Below are 14,063 nucleotides of genomic sequence, written 5' to 3'. Positions count from 1 at the left end.
GTCTTTGCTAAGCTACAGCTTCTGCCTGATAGCAGAGCCTGTTACAAACGCTAGGCCTAGTTAGCATGGCCAGTGATGATGGAGGATAAACGGTTTTTCTGTAATAGTAAGTTACTTATCCACTATTAACCCATTTAGCAGCAAGTACATAAGGATGACTGACAGCACTAAAACCCTCCTCCCGATTCTGATTGGTTGTTTTTGCTCCGGACTGATAAATTTCTTCAGAGGGCAAAATTAGCTCAGAGAGGACATGGAGGAAGTAAATCTTTTCACATATTAAAAATCTCACAAGATTATGACATGTTGACAGTTTTAACAAATATGCAAAATACATTCTTTATAAAAGTACTGCCTACTGCAGCTTTAAGCACACACGCATTTTAATTTCCATCTGTTTAGGATTGCATGCAACCTGTTTTTAGCTCTATTTTACTTTATCCCCTTGTCTTCTAGATTTTTTAAAAATTAAAATAGTACTTAAATTAAAATAGTAATTAAACTATAAACTGATTTTTTTCCCCATACTTGTATAAAAACTAATTTATTTGACACTGGAGGGAAAAATTGTCAAATATATTCTAGGAATCATCTTTACAAATATTCCTCAGTTTTCTAGAAAAATGAAAAACAATTGCAAAATAGAGGTTTATTTTAGACGTGGCAATATTTCAGCAACAAATGTATAAAAGGTATAAACCTAAAAAGCTCTGGTAGAAAACCACAGTTTGTCTCACTTGACTGAACTTGCATAATTTCACTCTATTAAATACAGTTAAAAAAAAAAAAAGTCACAATTTTAGGACCAAAGTCTGAGGCGACGCAGGAAACAGGTGATCAATGAGGCTGCGTCTTGCAGGATTCCTGATGCGTTAGGCGATTGTTTTTCACGCAGCCTGCTGAGTGAGCTCAGATATTTCTCCTAAACAGGAGCAGACTAAGGACCAACAGCATATGGTTGTTGATGCACCGTAAAGACACAACACGGCCCCACGGTGGAGGCCTCCCTCGTGAGCTCAAAAACAATGATCTTAATGTAGCTCTTCTAGTCGTTAGCTCTACACGTGTTTGCGTCTCAGTCATTCGAGCTGTCGTTCGAGCTCTCCTCGCCTCCTTCCTTCCAGTTTTTCCTCCTTTTCTTTTTCGAGTCCAATTCTGAGTCCGAGTCCTTGAGGGAGTCGTGCTTTCGCTTTTTGCGACCGTTAGTCCGTCTCTCCTTTTTTCCTCCGCTGTTGCTTTCTTCCGAGCTGCTGTCCTCGTCTCTCCTTCGGGTTTTCACACTTTTCTTGTTTTTGTGTCGACCTTTACCTCTCTTTTTTTTCCTTGGCTTGTCTTTCGTCTCACTTCTGTCGTCCGTACCGCTGTCGTCGCTCGAAGACTCGGTTTTCTTCTTCTTTTTCTTCTTTCGGGACGATTTCTTGGACCTCTTTGACAGACATGCTTCTGTGTGAGACTTGGATTTCTTCATTTTGCGGCGTCTGTTCTTCTTTATGGTTACACTTTTGTCACTGCAAAAAAAAAAGTGAACAATGTTAAACTAGTTAAAACAGCAATGTAAGCACACCCTTTGCTTTCAGCACAAAAATTTAAAATTGTAATTTTTTAGTTAAAATAATCAATATTTCCTATATTACAATAAAGCTCTGTGTTGAGTCAAACTAATTGCTTTGGAGAAGCCCAATCAGTCCATCTCTACTTACGAAATTGATTATGATTGATTAGTATTCCCACTATTGAAGTATTCCCACAAAATTGCCCCCACATATTGGTTTAATGAAGTTATTTTTACGATGTGTTTATGGTTGTTTTGGTTCCGATGGTTAGACTTAAAGGGGCAGTATTATGTGAAATTAACTTTTTTGAACATTACATCATTAAAACATACTCCAGGTATGTTTTAATGTTCCCCCATCAAAACATGTCTGGAGTGTTGCTTTGATACTTTCATGCATGTTTGAGAAATCCTCTCATCTCCCGTGACAACCATTCAGCTGTGTAAAACGACTGGATGGACCTAGCTCTACTCGGAGTCGCAGTTTCCAAGCTCCAGAGTTTCTCATATTTAATATGTACGCGTAGCATTTTTTATAACAGCTAAAGGTAACATAGTTACTCATTTGTGCTATAAAAAGACAGAATGTGCTGCTAAAATACATTACACTGTCGCTTTAATATAAAAGATAGAAACAAAATGCCCAGTGTCATTTTTGGAGCTACTTTGATCTATGCCAGGTTATGAATTTAACTCAAACCTAACTGTTATGTTACAATTGGATTCTAAGTCTAATAATTTCCAAATTAACTTGGATTCTGATCACGTGACACATTTAGGAATAAATAAATCAACGAGACCTCCATGTTTTAAACAGTGACTCTTTAAATCAGATGATACACAAACACGTACAGCCATGGTATTCAAGCTGAATATGTTAAACCCAATATTTGACCCCGAATACAGTATTTGTTTCAAAAACTCCCAATAGAAATGAGATTATATATAACATAATAGAAGAAGGGTTAGCAGTTAGTGCTTACTCTCTTATGGGCAAGATGGAAGGAAATAGAAGACAAGGTATCTGTTGGCATCCAGTATAATGAGAAATTTGTTGGATTTGGGCAGCAAAAAGATGATTGTATCTTTAAGGTGGTTAAAATTGCTAAATAAGTGTGGTTTACATCCATCCATCCATTTTCTTACACCCTTATCCCATTGGGGTCCGGAGGGTGCTGGTCTCCAGCTATCAATGGGCGAGAGGCGGGGTACATCCTGGACAGGTCGCCAGTCCATTCCAGGTGGTTTACAGTAAGAAATAAAATATAAAAATTGTGCCGTTTTGATCTGGATTTAATCTGGATTTAATCCAGATCATACCAGCTCAAATAAGCTTGAGGCTAACTGAAGGGCTGGGCCAACAGAGGACTTGAGATTATTTGCTTCTAGTATCTTTTTTCAGGAACTGAAAAATGAATACAGTTAGTAAAACCACATTCATTCAGATTCCTTCAGGTCTGTCCTCAACCAAATAATTTTATATCAGGTGATTGAGAGGGATTTAAAATGACCCTCTAATAGAGTAAAAGTGCATATAATGCAAAACGGGCATAGAGTAATTTTCTCAATGTATGCGAGCCTCTAGGAATTAAGACTAAGTACTGTGAACATGAAGCAAAATGGAAGAGGGAATCTGGAAGTCTAATTTCAGAGAAATGTTAGACAAAATACATTAATTTTCAGTGAACAACAGGACATTCTCATGGAGAACATTCAGTTTTTAAAATCACCTCTTCATTAGGCTCATCTCAAAGGCTTCCTGGCTGATGGAGATACTGTGACTCCCAAGCAAATTATTTTTATTCTAGCTCTGACATTTTGGCATGCTATTCATACTGAATTAGTCCTCTTATTGGAGAATAATGTATAATTTACTTGGGGGAGAACTATGATTTGGACATTTTCGATTATTGCAGTTAGAAAAGCCATTACAGTAAAAAAAATAATTTAAGTTTAAAAAGGGGAAATTATGTATTTTCCAGCCATATAGTGCAATTCTAAAGCACAATGAAATAACTGTGACCTTCAGTCGTCATAAAAACCCTATGTATATATATCAAACATGGCTTAAAAGAAATTTGACTTTGCAGTTTGATGCCTTGAAATTAGGCCTCTGTCTCTTTAAGAGGCTCCTGCTATTTCTGACACTCTGCCTTCAGGAAGTCATCCCAAACATGCTTCTCATTATGCCGTTTACAAGCATTCTTACCGGAGCTCCAAGGTGGAGTTTTGTGAGAGCAAGTGTTTAGGCACCCCCTGAATGGTTGCCATGGGAGATTGAAGGGTTACTCAAACATGCATGAATGAATCAGAGCAACACTCCAGAGAGGTTTTTGATGAGGGAAAGACATTATAATATGATAGAAAGGTCAAAAATTTACATTATAACCCTACTTTAATACAAAAAAATCAATCCGTCAAAATCAGAATGGGAAAGCACTTAATAGAGAACCGGAAATTGATTTTTGCCCTGAAAACACCGATAGTTGCATGAATGTCACTTCAAAACAGCATTGCATACCCAGCTTCTTTTTTCTGTTGCTTTGGCTTTTGTTTTTGCATACCTGTCACTGTCAAACTCCTCAGGATAGAGCTCCTTGAAGCCACTGTGCCCCCACCTGTGAAGTGGAACACGGCGTTCAATTACAGCGCGGGCGCTTTTTGGCGTGTCTCTGACGAGACAGCAAAAGCAGGGAACTACAAGTCGAAATGCCGAGGAACATCACGACGTCTACCTGTCTGGATCACCGGCCTCAAATTCGTAGAGCCTGCGTGTCCAGTACCGAGCCTCTCTGTCGTCGTGCTCCGATGCTCGCTGTCTGCCGGCGCTCGTGTTTCTGGGATGGTCGGACACTCGATCGCAGTGCATTCCTCCTCTGGAATATGATCAATATTTATAAGTCAAAAAGGGCAGCTGAAGTAAAATTGTCAAAGATTATTAGATTTCTAAGTCAACATTCCATATTCCAGTACGGGTACTCTATCCCGTGGTAATAATCTATTATTATTTCGATGTAGGGAGGAAACGATTAATCGCGATGAATCGATAATTGAAATAATCGTCAACTAATTTTGTAATTAATCAATAACTGGAGTATCTAGAGAAAAAAAAGGAATTTACTGAAAGAACCACACACTCAGAGCAGTAATTAGGCCAAAACTGTAAAAAAAATATATAATTTTTAAATTGACGGTAAATTAAAAAAAATATATTTTCTAACCAGAAAGTGGCAAAATTTAACTTCACCCGATTTTCAATTATTATTACGCACCTTCTGCTATCCATTTATTATTCATTTAACCCTTAAAAAGTAATCTACAGATCAGCCCTACACTCTACTGAAGTTGAATCGAGCAGAAATGTCCAAGTTTTCCCAATGTTAAGATTTTTTTAGCTGCAGATTCATCCTTTTGTACTAATGATCAAATATATGCTAAAGGAATTATATATTATTGCATTTTAGGCAATTAAATGCTTATTTTCTGATTTTAAAAAATTAATTTATTTGTATCTTTTAACATAGTTCTAATATTGCATAAAAAGGCTCTAGTGTTTAAATGACATACTGCAGAATGTGCCATTTTCTTATCTGATTGATTAATCATCATAATTGTTGATAACTAAAAGAGTTCTTAGTTGCAGTCATGTTTCAGTGTGAGTACAAAAATTCTGGTCTTTATCAAGATTTAAAATGTCGGACTTGCAAAAAGAGAGAGTACTGATATTGGAGAGGTATTGGTGCACGGAATAATACTTAAAAACAATTTCCAGCCGGCGTAGGAGAAATGTGTGACCCGAAAAATGCGGATCTGCGCGGCTTTTGCTCGGCCGGCTCAAATTAAACTGGGATGTTTACTGCTCCCACCTCATAATGTCTGCGCTGGGCAAATGTTTGTGGTCGGACGCCTGGATCTCCCAGTCTCGCATCTTCCACATCTCCATCTCCTCTTGGATCTGCGGGGGATCAACAACAATATGTACATGGAAAAAACCGGACACGCACACTCCGTATGACGCGTTTACGTACCGCGTATTAATTTTAGTTATTGTGCCTTGTAATAAAAAAAATGTGTACTTTTCAATGCCCTGACCTTAATTCTATCAGATAATATGCATAACCAATGTTTAAGCCCTGACATAACATGAAACTCAATGAATTCTATTTTAAGGGATTCAAAAAATGAAAAAAGAAAAAGAGACCCCTATTGTGTGGCAGTGAGCTGCAATTTTACTCAGCTGAAGGAGGAGAGCGGAGCCAGGTGAAACCGGCTGGCACAGCTGCCGCGCATTGTCTAAGCAGCTTCTCTTATCATATGCAGTTGCATGCTGGGAAATGAGAGCCTGTCAGACGCAGCCACACAGGAGCACCATCCGCCTGCCAGCCTGCACCAAATTATTCCTGAAAGTGTTTTCTTTTTATATCAGCTGTTTAACAGTGCACTCCACTGTGTTGGGCAAACTCAAAAATGAAGTGGGTTTTGATGAGTCTCTGTCAGGAACTACTTAGCTTTAAAGGCACAGATTTATTTTTTTCTGAAACAAAAAAATGACGCCATCAGATGCTGAAATTAATTTTTTTTTCTACATAGCCTGACTTACTTTGGGGATATTAATCATGTAGGAGCTATAAATTACCTTCTGCCTTGCAAAAATTATTCCTACTTTTCACATTACAGCCACAAACTACTATGTATTACATGGCAGTTTTTCTTTTTTTTTTTTTTTGCAAGTTTCATCTATTAAAATTTAAGAACTGCATCATGGCAGAAATGACCAAAGGAAAAAACGTCCGACAGTTTGTCTCGCACCAAAGGTTGCTCTTAGATTAGCAGTAGTAGCTGCGTCGACTGCATTTTGGGGGAGTCAGAGGAACAAAACTGTGATATTTCTGGGGGTTTAACCCCCGTAGCACCAAGATGTTTTTTCACAGAATAGATGTTGCACAGTATAGGCTGGCAACAAAAGTGAACCAGTGGTAAAGCTGAACATCATCCTGCAAATTTGCACTTACCCATTGCTAGCTAGAAAAGGCATTTTAGCAGTTTGTTACTGACTAAATTTAAGACCTGTGATTAACATATTTAAGGCCAACTTATTTTTTAAAAGAATTTAAGAAATTTTAAGCCTTATTTTTAGATGCATGAATTTAAGACTTTTTTTTATGCATGGATTTTATTTGACAGAACAACACAACGGAGTACATAAGGTGAGAAAAAGAAAAATAATTATTATAAAATTAAAATTTTTAAATAAAAAAAAAAAAGTAAAGAATTTTTTTTTTTAAATCTACATTTTTACAAATCTGAAACGTGTTGCAGCAATACCACCTCCATCTGATTTCATAGAAAGGAGGAAGCCGTAATACTTGACAATGTTCTTCTTTTGGTTTTAAATTCTGTTTTTAAAAGAAAATGAGTCAAATTAGTTCTTTCTCTTTTTCTTTATACGTGGTATTGCTGCAGTACATCTGCTAGCCTAAACTTTGACTGGAGAGCATGCTTTGATCCATTCCATTGTAGTTCTTTCTGTATGTTTAGGGGTCATTTTTGGGCTAATGTCCCCCTCATTTCTTATGTTTTTCCTTTAAGCAACCCCTCTCTTTTAGCCATTCTTCCACGAAACAGAGAACTGTGGAGTACATCACTAATAGCTGCTCCAGAGTTAACATAAATAATTTCGTACAGACGTATCAAACTCTTTTTTTTTTCTTTTTTGTGGTAACAAAATGTTAGATACCATCATGATTTAATTTATCAGCTACAGTTATAAGTTGACATGCTGTCATAAATTCTCTTAAATTTTTTACATCCATTTATAGAAGCTAATTTTAGATGTGCACTTCATTTAAACACCCCTTACTACCTCGGTAATTACACGCTTGTGTATATTACGGGAAAGATGGAGATTAGAGCCACCTACCAGCTTGACTATACTTCAAACAACAATTAGGAAAAAAAATAAATAAATACTTTTTTCAGCCTCCTGCTGTTTTAAAACCCCTTGCTTTACCGAGTGTTAGATCTTTTACAGTGATCTGTGCACTGACACCGATTAACATGCCGCTCATCACAGATACTTTCCCCCCCTTTGATGTTCGTATCACCTGATATTTTGACAAACTTTATAAGAAAGTAGAGTATAGACACATATTGTTGCCATGGAAAATTACGTAAAGGAAGCACTAGTGAAAGTAGTTTTTATTGAGTTGGTCGCTTCCTAACACAAACACAGGAAGACACACGCACCTTGTTGTGGGCATCTGTGTGTCGGATTACATTCCTTAACAATGTCTTCCCAAGCGGCTGCTTTGCCATGGCGACACCTGACGAGAGACCCACGTCCATCAAACCCAAACGAAACAGCTATTCAGAGAATAAAGATGAAAAGTAGGTATTAAAAAAAAAACAGGGCAGAAACAGACTTTCTCCATCAGCAACTAGTCGAACAGTCCCCCAGTGTTGGCTCTGCATTTTAGCTAACAATGCCGAATAAAGGAGTGCGTGGCTTTTCAACAGCCTGCTAGAAGTTTACAACATTCATTCATTAAGCTACTAAAACTTCCCCAATGTACCATAAAAACGTACAAATTGTACCTTTCAGAAGCCAGCAGAATTCGAAAGGAAGACAACACAGCCTAAAGTCTTCACTTCCGCAGCGTCACAGAACGTCGGGACAAAGTGGCTGCTGATTGGACCAACGGCCTGTCGACAATAATGACGTTACACGGCTGAATCTGGTTATGGCAGGTCGTTTTTACATTTAATAGATGGGGCGCCTTCTGTTAAATTGGCCTGAAAGTTGGTGCAGATTCTATGAGTATATCATAAAATGCATATGTTATGTATATGCATATAAGGGGTACATGTTTTTTCTTGTTGATTGTGTTTATACTTATAATTTATAATTTCATCAAAAAGCCTAGGAATCTTAAATTCAAGAGTGAAAATATGGTCTGGCATGGACTCTCATTTCTCTTTCTGGACAATACAAGAGATTATGGCTTTCACGTCAGACAGGTGTGTGTTGATGGTCATACGTATGATATGACACCAACGACTGCCCTGCACTTGCTAGTATCTGCTTTTAGAGCAATAATTAAAAACTTGAACTGTCAGAGTCAGACGAAGATCAAAGTTTCTGGCAACCACACACAGTGGGGAAGATGGTAAGGGATGAAAAAATATTTTAACATTTGCTTGCTAAGTTTTCTAAGTGCTGCAGGACTTCAAATGTTGTACATGGCTAAAATTAACTACAGGCAGTTTTAGCAGATTGTACAAAGAGGAATGGTCCTTTCTTTGTATCCTTAAGAAAGTGAATATCATCCTCACTCTTTGAAATATAAAGATAAATAAAAAAAAAAAAAAGGAAAACATGGAGGCCTCTTAAGAAAAGATCTGAAAATGTACCGTCACTGGATCTTTCAGTTGGTTAAAAAAGCCACACATTTGACCAGATAGACATATAAATTGTTTACCAGACAAAAATGACCGTCTGCCAAGGCCATTTCAGTCTTTTGACCTAAATCTAATTGAAAACCTGTGGAGTGAGCTGAAGAGAAGAGGACAAAGAAAATGACCCTGGGCAGTGAACGATCTGTAGAGATTGTCGGAGGAATGGTCAGCAATTCTGCTATCTAGTTTCACAAACCTTGTGAAATATTATCAAAGAAAACTAAGTGTCCTCTAGGGGAAAAACATGGTTGTGCAAAGTATTAACTACAACAACATTGATTACTTTTCCTCCCTCTACTAAATTAACTCAAATTAAAGGCATTTATTTAACTTTTTTTATAGTGTGATCATTCTACTGCAATAAAAGCAGAGTTTATTTTGAGGCTTTTTCTACTACTACTTTTCCTAGGTAAAATCGTTGTGGATTGTACTTTATATTACAGGATCTCTGAATAGCAGTTATTTAATCATAGGTGAGGATCTAAATACAGACTAGTTCATGGCAAATAACAGAGAAGGAGGTGTCCCAGTAATAAGAGGGAAATGTGAGGCAGAGAGGCTGCTGAAAAGTTAAATAAAGATCCATATGGGGAGAAACGAGAAGGGCAGGAAATGGATTTTCTATTTTAGAAAACAACTAAACTAAAGGGGGAAAAGTGTAAATGATGCAGTATTATGAGAATTGTTTTAAAAAAAAACAAGTAATAAGATAATAGTGCAACTCAGAATGCACAAAATGTTGGAAAAGGAAAGAAGAAAACATTGTTAATCGGGTTTTGGAAGTGAAAGTTACACATAAAGCTAAAATCTATGGTGGCCCATTTATTACACTATTTGTTTTTATTGTCTTGCAATATCAGCTTCTCATATTCCAGGTCATAAATATCTAAATGCAACAACTTCATAAAAAGATTCAGAAACTGGGAGTGAGTGCTGCAAATCCTTACAAAAAAGTATTGATCCATCACATTTTCTTTAGGACGATGCGTCCTGCCACACAAACAAACAATGTCCAACTTTCTTCCTCGTACTGAAAATGTTTTAGCGCCGTCAACGTGAAAGATTTAAAGAGAAGTTATATGATACTGCTGCTGAAGTACAGCTATTATGTGAAGAACTCCAAAGTTTGTTAGAGAACATTATTAAAAGAAATCCTTAACAAGACCTGGCCGCAGTTTGCCATAAGCAAGCTACAGGATACAGCATGAAAGAACATTCCACTGTCAAATTAGACTAAAACGTAACTTTCTGGCTTCCATTTGGGCCAGACAACCAACACACATTCTGACAGTGCCGCATCGTTCCGCAGGGATACTTCACTTCATCAGAGATGGAGAATCTGGTCAGAGGTGGAAGGAAGATAGATGGAGTTAAAAACGGGGCAATGGAAACCTGTTCGAAGCTGCAAACCACTTGAGATCCCGCTAAAACCCACTGGGCTTTATGAAAGCTTTGCGTGTCCATTCTTGACTGAAATCTGACCCAAATAAACCCAAGTTACCTCTGAAAGCAGGAACTCTTTGTGTAACCTACTTTTGCTAAATAGCTGCCCTCAGTGGGATCCACGTAACACTACACGAAGCTCAGACGGGGTTCATCCAAAATGTTCCATGTACTTTTCTAATGTACAGCAATTAAGATCATTTGTTTGCAGACAACACACAAGATGGATGACTTTGTGCAAACCAGTTAGGCTGTGGTCTATTCAGGCTGTCTTTAATGTACTTAATTTCATGATTCTCCTGTTTGTGAGTGAGATTGTGTTAGATCCTATGTCTCATTGTAAGCTTAGTTGAGTCTTGGGGATAAAAGCAAACATTATTTAACTAATGTTAGATCCAGTCATGGTTCACAGTTTATCTTATAATCTGAGCTGTTTATTCTACCTTCTCCTTGTAGTCCTATTGCCATCTGCAATAATGCACCGCCCCTTGTCAAAACCAACCAATCAGAGCCAGGAGGAGGGTCTCAGCATTGTCAATCAAACTCGTGTACACATTGCAGCTGTGTTAATAGCAGAGAAACAACTCACTGTTAAAGGAATACTGTTTATCCGCCATCATCAGTGGCCATGCTAACTAGCTTGCGCATTCATGGCAGACTTCATTGTGGTGAACTAGCTGTAGGGCTGCAGAAAGCAATGGAGAGTGTGTGAGCATGATTGATGGTGGTAACACACTCCTCCTGGCTCTGAATGGTTGTTTTTGAAGAGGGAAGTGCCAAGCAGACCTGTTAATGTTAATTCAGTATTTAGCCAACATGGACTGAATGACTTTGGTCACTTCCTCCACCAACATTGCTGTGCTACAGGCAGAATGCAATTCGTCATGGTTCCCAACTTCTCGTCCTGTACGCTGATTGGCCCGGTTGAAATTCTACTGGAGAAATTCACCACAGTGGGAGGAATCCCAGACGGAGGGAGATGAGAATCAAGCGGAATTGCGCAGAAAGGCAAAGAGCAGGCTAAAACGTTATCTACTGCAGCTTTAAACCACTTTAAAACTGAATACAGTCTCCATATTTACTTAGTTATCTGAGACATTTCAAATTTATTAGGAATTCAGAAGAAAAATTTGGGCTAGACCTGAGTGAGTCAGGAATTTCTTGGGCATTAAAAAATAAGATTATTGGAAATTTTACTTTTGTCAGTGAATATCACATCAAAAGATATGTATCATTTTACAATGGAGTAAAGATGTTTTCTTTTTTAAAGAAATAAACATCCGTTCATTTCAAAATTAGGATTGTTAAAAATGGGGTTAAAACCGATCTATAAAAGCAGAGTAACAGAGAGCCTGTGAAACTTGGGTTTTTCTCTTTTACGCCTACACTAAATATTAAATATTTCTTACCTCAATAGAGTTTGACAATAAATATAAATGGGATACCAAGGGACAAAACCTTATCAGAGGTGCTTCATGAATATTTGTTTCAAGGTCACTAAAGTGAAAAAGCCTTGATAACTTATGTTTTGTGGCAGGCACAGTAATCATTTGCAATCAAAATTCCTTGTGAGTGCACAAACAATCTGCTCTATTTTAGCGACTCATTTGATTTACAAATTGTCTGCCAGCTTGTTGTCCCTGCGGCAAACAGGCTTTCTTCTCCCCTCCTGGTGGCCCCCGAGTACCGGAATGACTTTCCATCCACATTTTCGACACTGAAGTCGATGCTTATACATCCTCCATACATGAATCTAGAAAAATAAATATGGTCCTCTCCCCCCGCCCCCAACCCTCCTATCCCCTATCTCACCTCCCAGTTCCCACAGTTGCATTATTGTCTGCCGAAATTTTATTGTCTTGCTCCTTGGGACCCGAGTTCGTCCTTGTGTTTTTAATATGTGAACAAAAACAATCAAAGTACCCCTGAAAGGAATGGAAATCAGCGCGTGAGGAAACAAAAACAACTTTATTGGGGCTGAAAGGCTTTCAAGAGGAGATGCTGAATGTGTCAGACTGTTGCTTTCTCTGCACAAACTGCTTTTCTTTTCTTTTCTTTTCTTTTTTTTCCCCATCAAAACGGAACAGCTATCCAAAATATTGCTGCTGTAATCGCAGTGAAATGTTTGAGCTATTGTCTGAGAGGGGACTGAAAACAAACACATGCAATTTTTTTGTAACTTTTACCTGTAAAAAAAAAAAAAAAAAGACTTTTGTAAACCGTGCATTTTCTTTCTTAACTTCACAATTTTGCTCTTCTTTACTTAAAATCTGACTAAAATACACTAAAACTTGTGTTGGCAAAGCGCAGAAAAAGTAAAAAAAAATTAAAACTTTTACAAAAAAGCAAAGATATCATCAGTACTTGCTGCAAGTTAGACTCAGCATGATGCATTATTGTATGAAAATATATTCCCAAAGTAATATTTGTACTTTTGTTGTCGGCGACAGGCACACACTCCTGCTTCTGCTGTTTTTCTGCCTATAAATCAGCTGCAGCATCAGTCTGTCTCTGCGTCACATACATATTCATGGGTCTGCAGCACAGTAGCTCATTGAAGCATGCGCCGATGATGCTTATACACAATTTAAGACTGTCATTTGGCTCTGGACAGAGCTGCAAGCTGCCACATAAAGAGCTGCTTCACAGTTTAGTTGATGACACCAGCAACATTTTTAACAACTTAATGATAGTGTTCCCACGGCCCAAAAGCCTCTAAGAGGGGCGATTACCATAAGAACCACACGCGTATGAGAAAGCCTTTCATTTCTGTGAGCTGTCACAGACATTTTAAATTACACTTCTTTTTTTTTTTTTTTATTCGCAGGTTTGTCGTTCAGGTCGGCGTTTGGAATCGGAGGCCCTTGCTTTTTAACGTAAGAGGAGCTGCAATTGTATGGTTGTGGGTTCGGGAACCTAAAATGTCGTATTTGGCATTTTCATGTCGTATACGGCGTGGTCTGGTGGCCTAGATTGCAATTCATTTCTGCAGTTAGGCGCGTTAAGTCATGGAAGGGAACAGAAAAGCATGAACAGTAAAATAACGTGTGTATGTGTCAGTAATACTGTGTGCAAAATCACCTCGAGTTTGCACTCTTCACCAGCTGGAAGAACAAGAACAAACTTATTTAAACAAAAGTACATAAACTACGATGCAAGTCGTGGCATTCGGTACGTAAATAGTGGAACATATAAAAGTGCTAATGTAATGTAGAGGATTATAGCAAAATCAAGAGAGAAAAATGGAGAATTTATGGCCACGGTTTTTTTTTCCCACTCTACTTCCCATGCATACGTTTGGATGTAGAACCACAGTTTCCTTGTTTCTTTTGTGAGTTAGTCCCCTTATGATGGGATTCAATGATAGTCTCCAGGCGCTAGTGATCCCCATCATTGTACCAACTACACATGAGCTGATAGATTCAAAATCCTGAGAATATAGATATGAAGTCGGATTCAGTATTGGATCGATAGTGTGATAAGATTGACTTTCGTTTCAGATTCCCTCTTGAAATTTCATGTTAACAAAAACCAATTTGATCTCAAGCTATTGTTTTTGCACTTCATTTTGACAACAATTGACACTCAAATTTGTTTTGTTCCTATTTTGTTT

The 14,063-nt window shown here is 37.9% G+C and overlaps 1 protein-coding gene across 2 annotated transcripts; it reads right to left on the bottom strand.

Moving 5' to 3' along the window:
• Window positions 1-482: 482 nt before the first annotated feature.
• Window positions 483-8,241, bottom strand: nkapd1 (NKAP domain containing 1). 2 transcript variants are annotated; one of them, XM_032546105.1, is made up of 6 exons: window positions 8,147-8,241; window positions 7,799-7,875; window positions 5,419-5,507; window positions 4,288-4,428; window positions 4,117-4,170; window positions 483-1,508 (listed from the first exon to the last, which is right to left on the bottom strand). In XM_032546105.1, the coding sequence occupies exons 2-6, from the start codon at window positions 7,865-7,867 to the stop codon at window positions 1,076-1,078; spliced, it is 786 nt and encodes a 261-aa protein (XP_032401996.1). In that variant the 5' UTR covers window positions 7,868-7,875; window positions 8,147-8,241; the 3' UTR covers window positions 483-1,075. The 2 variants fall into 2 exon arrangements, with proteins under 2 accessions (XP_032401996.1, XP_032401995.1); XM_032546104.1 differs by having other exon boundaries at window positions 7,799-7,915; window positions 8,147-8,235.
• Between the last annotated feature and the right edge of the window lie 5,822 nt (window positions 8,242-14,063).

This window comes from Xiphophorus hellerii, chromosome 18 (genome assembly GCF_003331165.1).
Source record: "Xiphophorus hellerii strain 12219 chromosome 18, Xiphophorus_hellerii-4.1, whole genome shotgun sequence".
Lineage (NCBI taxonomy): Eukaryota > Metazoa > Chordata > Actinopteri > Cyprinodontiformes > Poeciliidae > Xiphophorus > Xiphophorus hellerii.
This window is presented reverse-complemented; position numbering and strand designations above follow the sequence as displayed.

What these genes read in the sequence shown, in the direction of transcription:
- nkapd1 (XM_032546104.1), bottom strand. Translation starts at nt 7,897, where the DNA reads ATGGACGTGGGTCTCTCGTCAGGTGTCGCCATGGCAAAGCAGCCGCTT. An exon ending in CCCAGCGCAGACATTATGAG is followed by an intron (nt 4,429 to 5,418) that starts GTGGGAGCAGTA and finishes ATCATATTCCAG; the next exon opens with AGGAGGAATGCACTGCGATC. An exon ending in GAGGAGTTTGACAGTGACAG is followed by an intron (nt 1,509 to 4,116) that starts GTATGCAAAAAC and finishes TTTTTTTTGCAG; the next exon opens with TGACAAAAGTGTAACCATAA.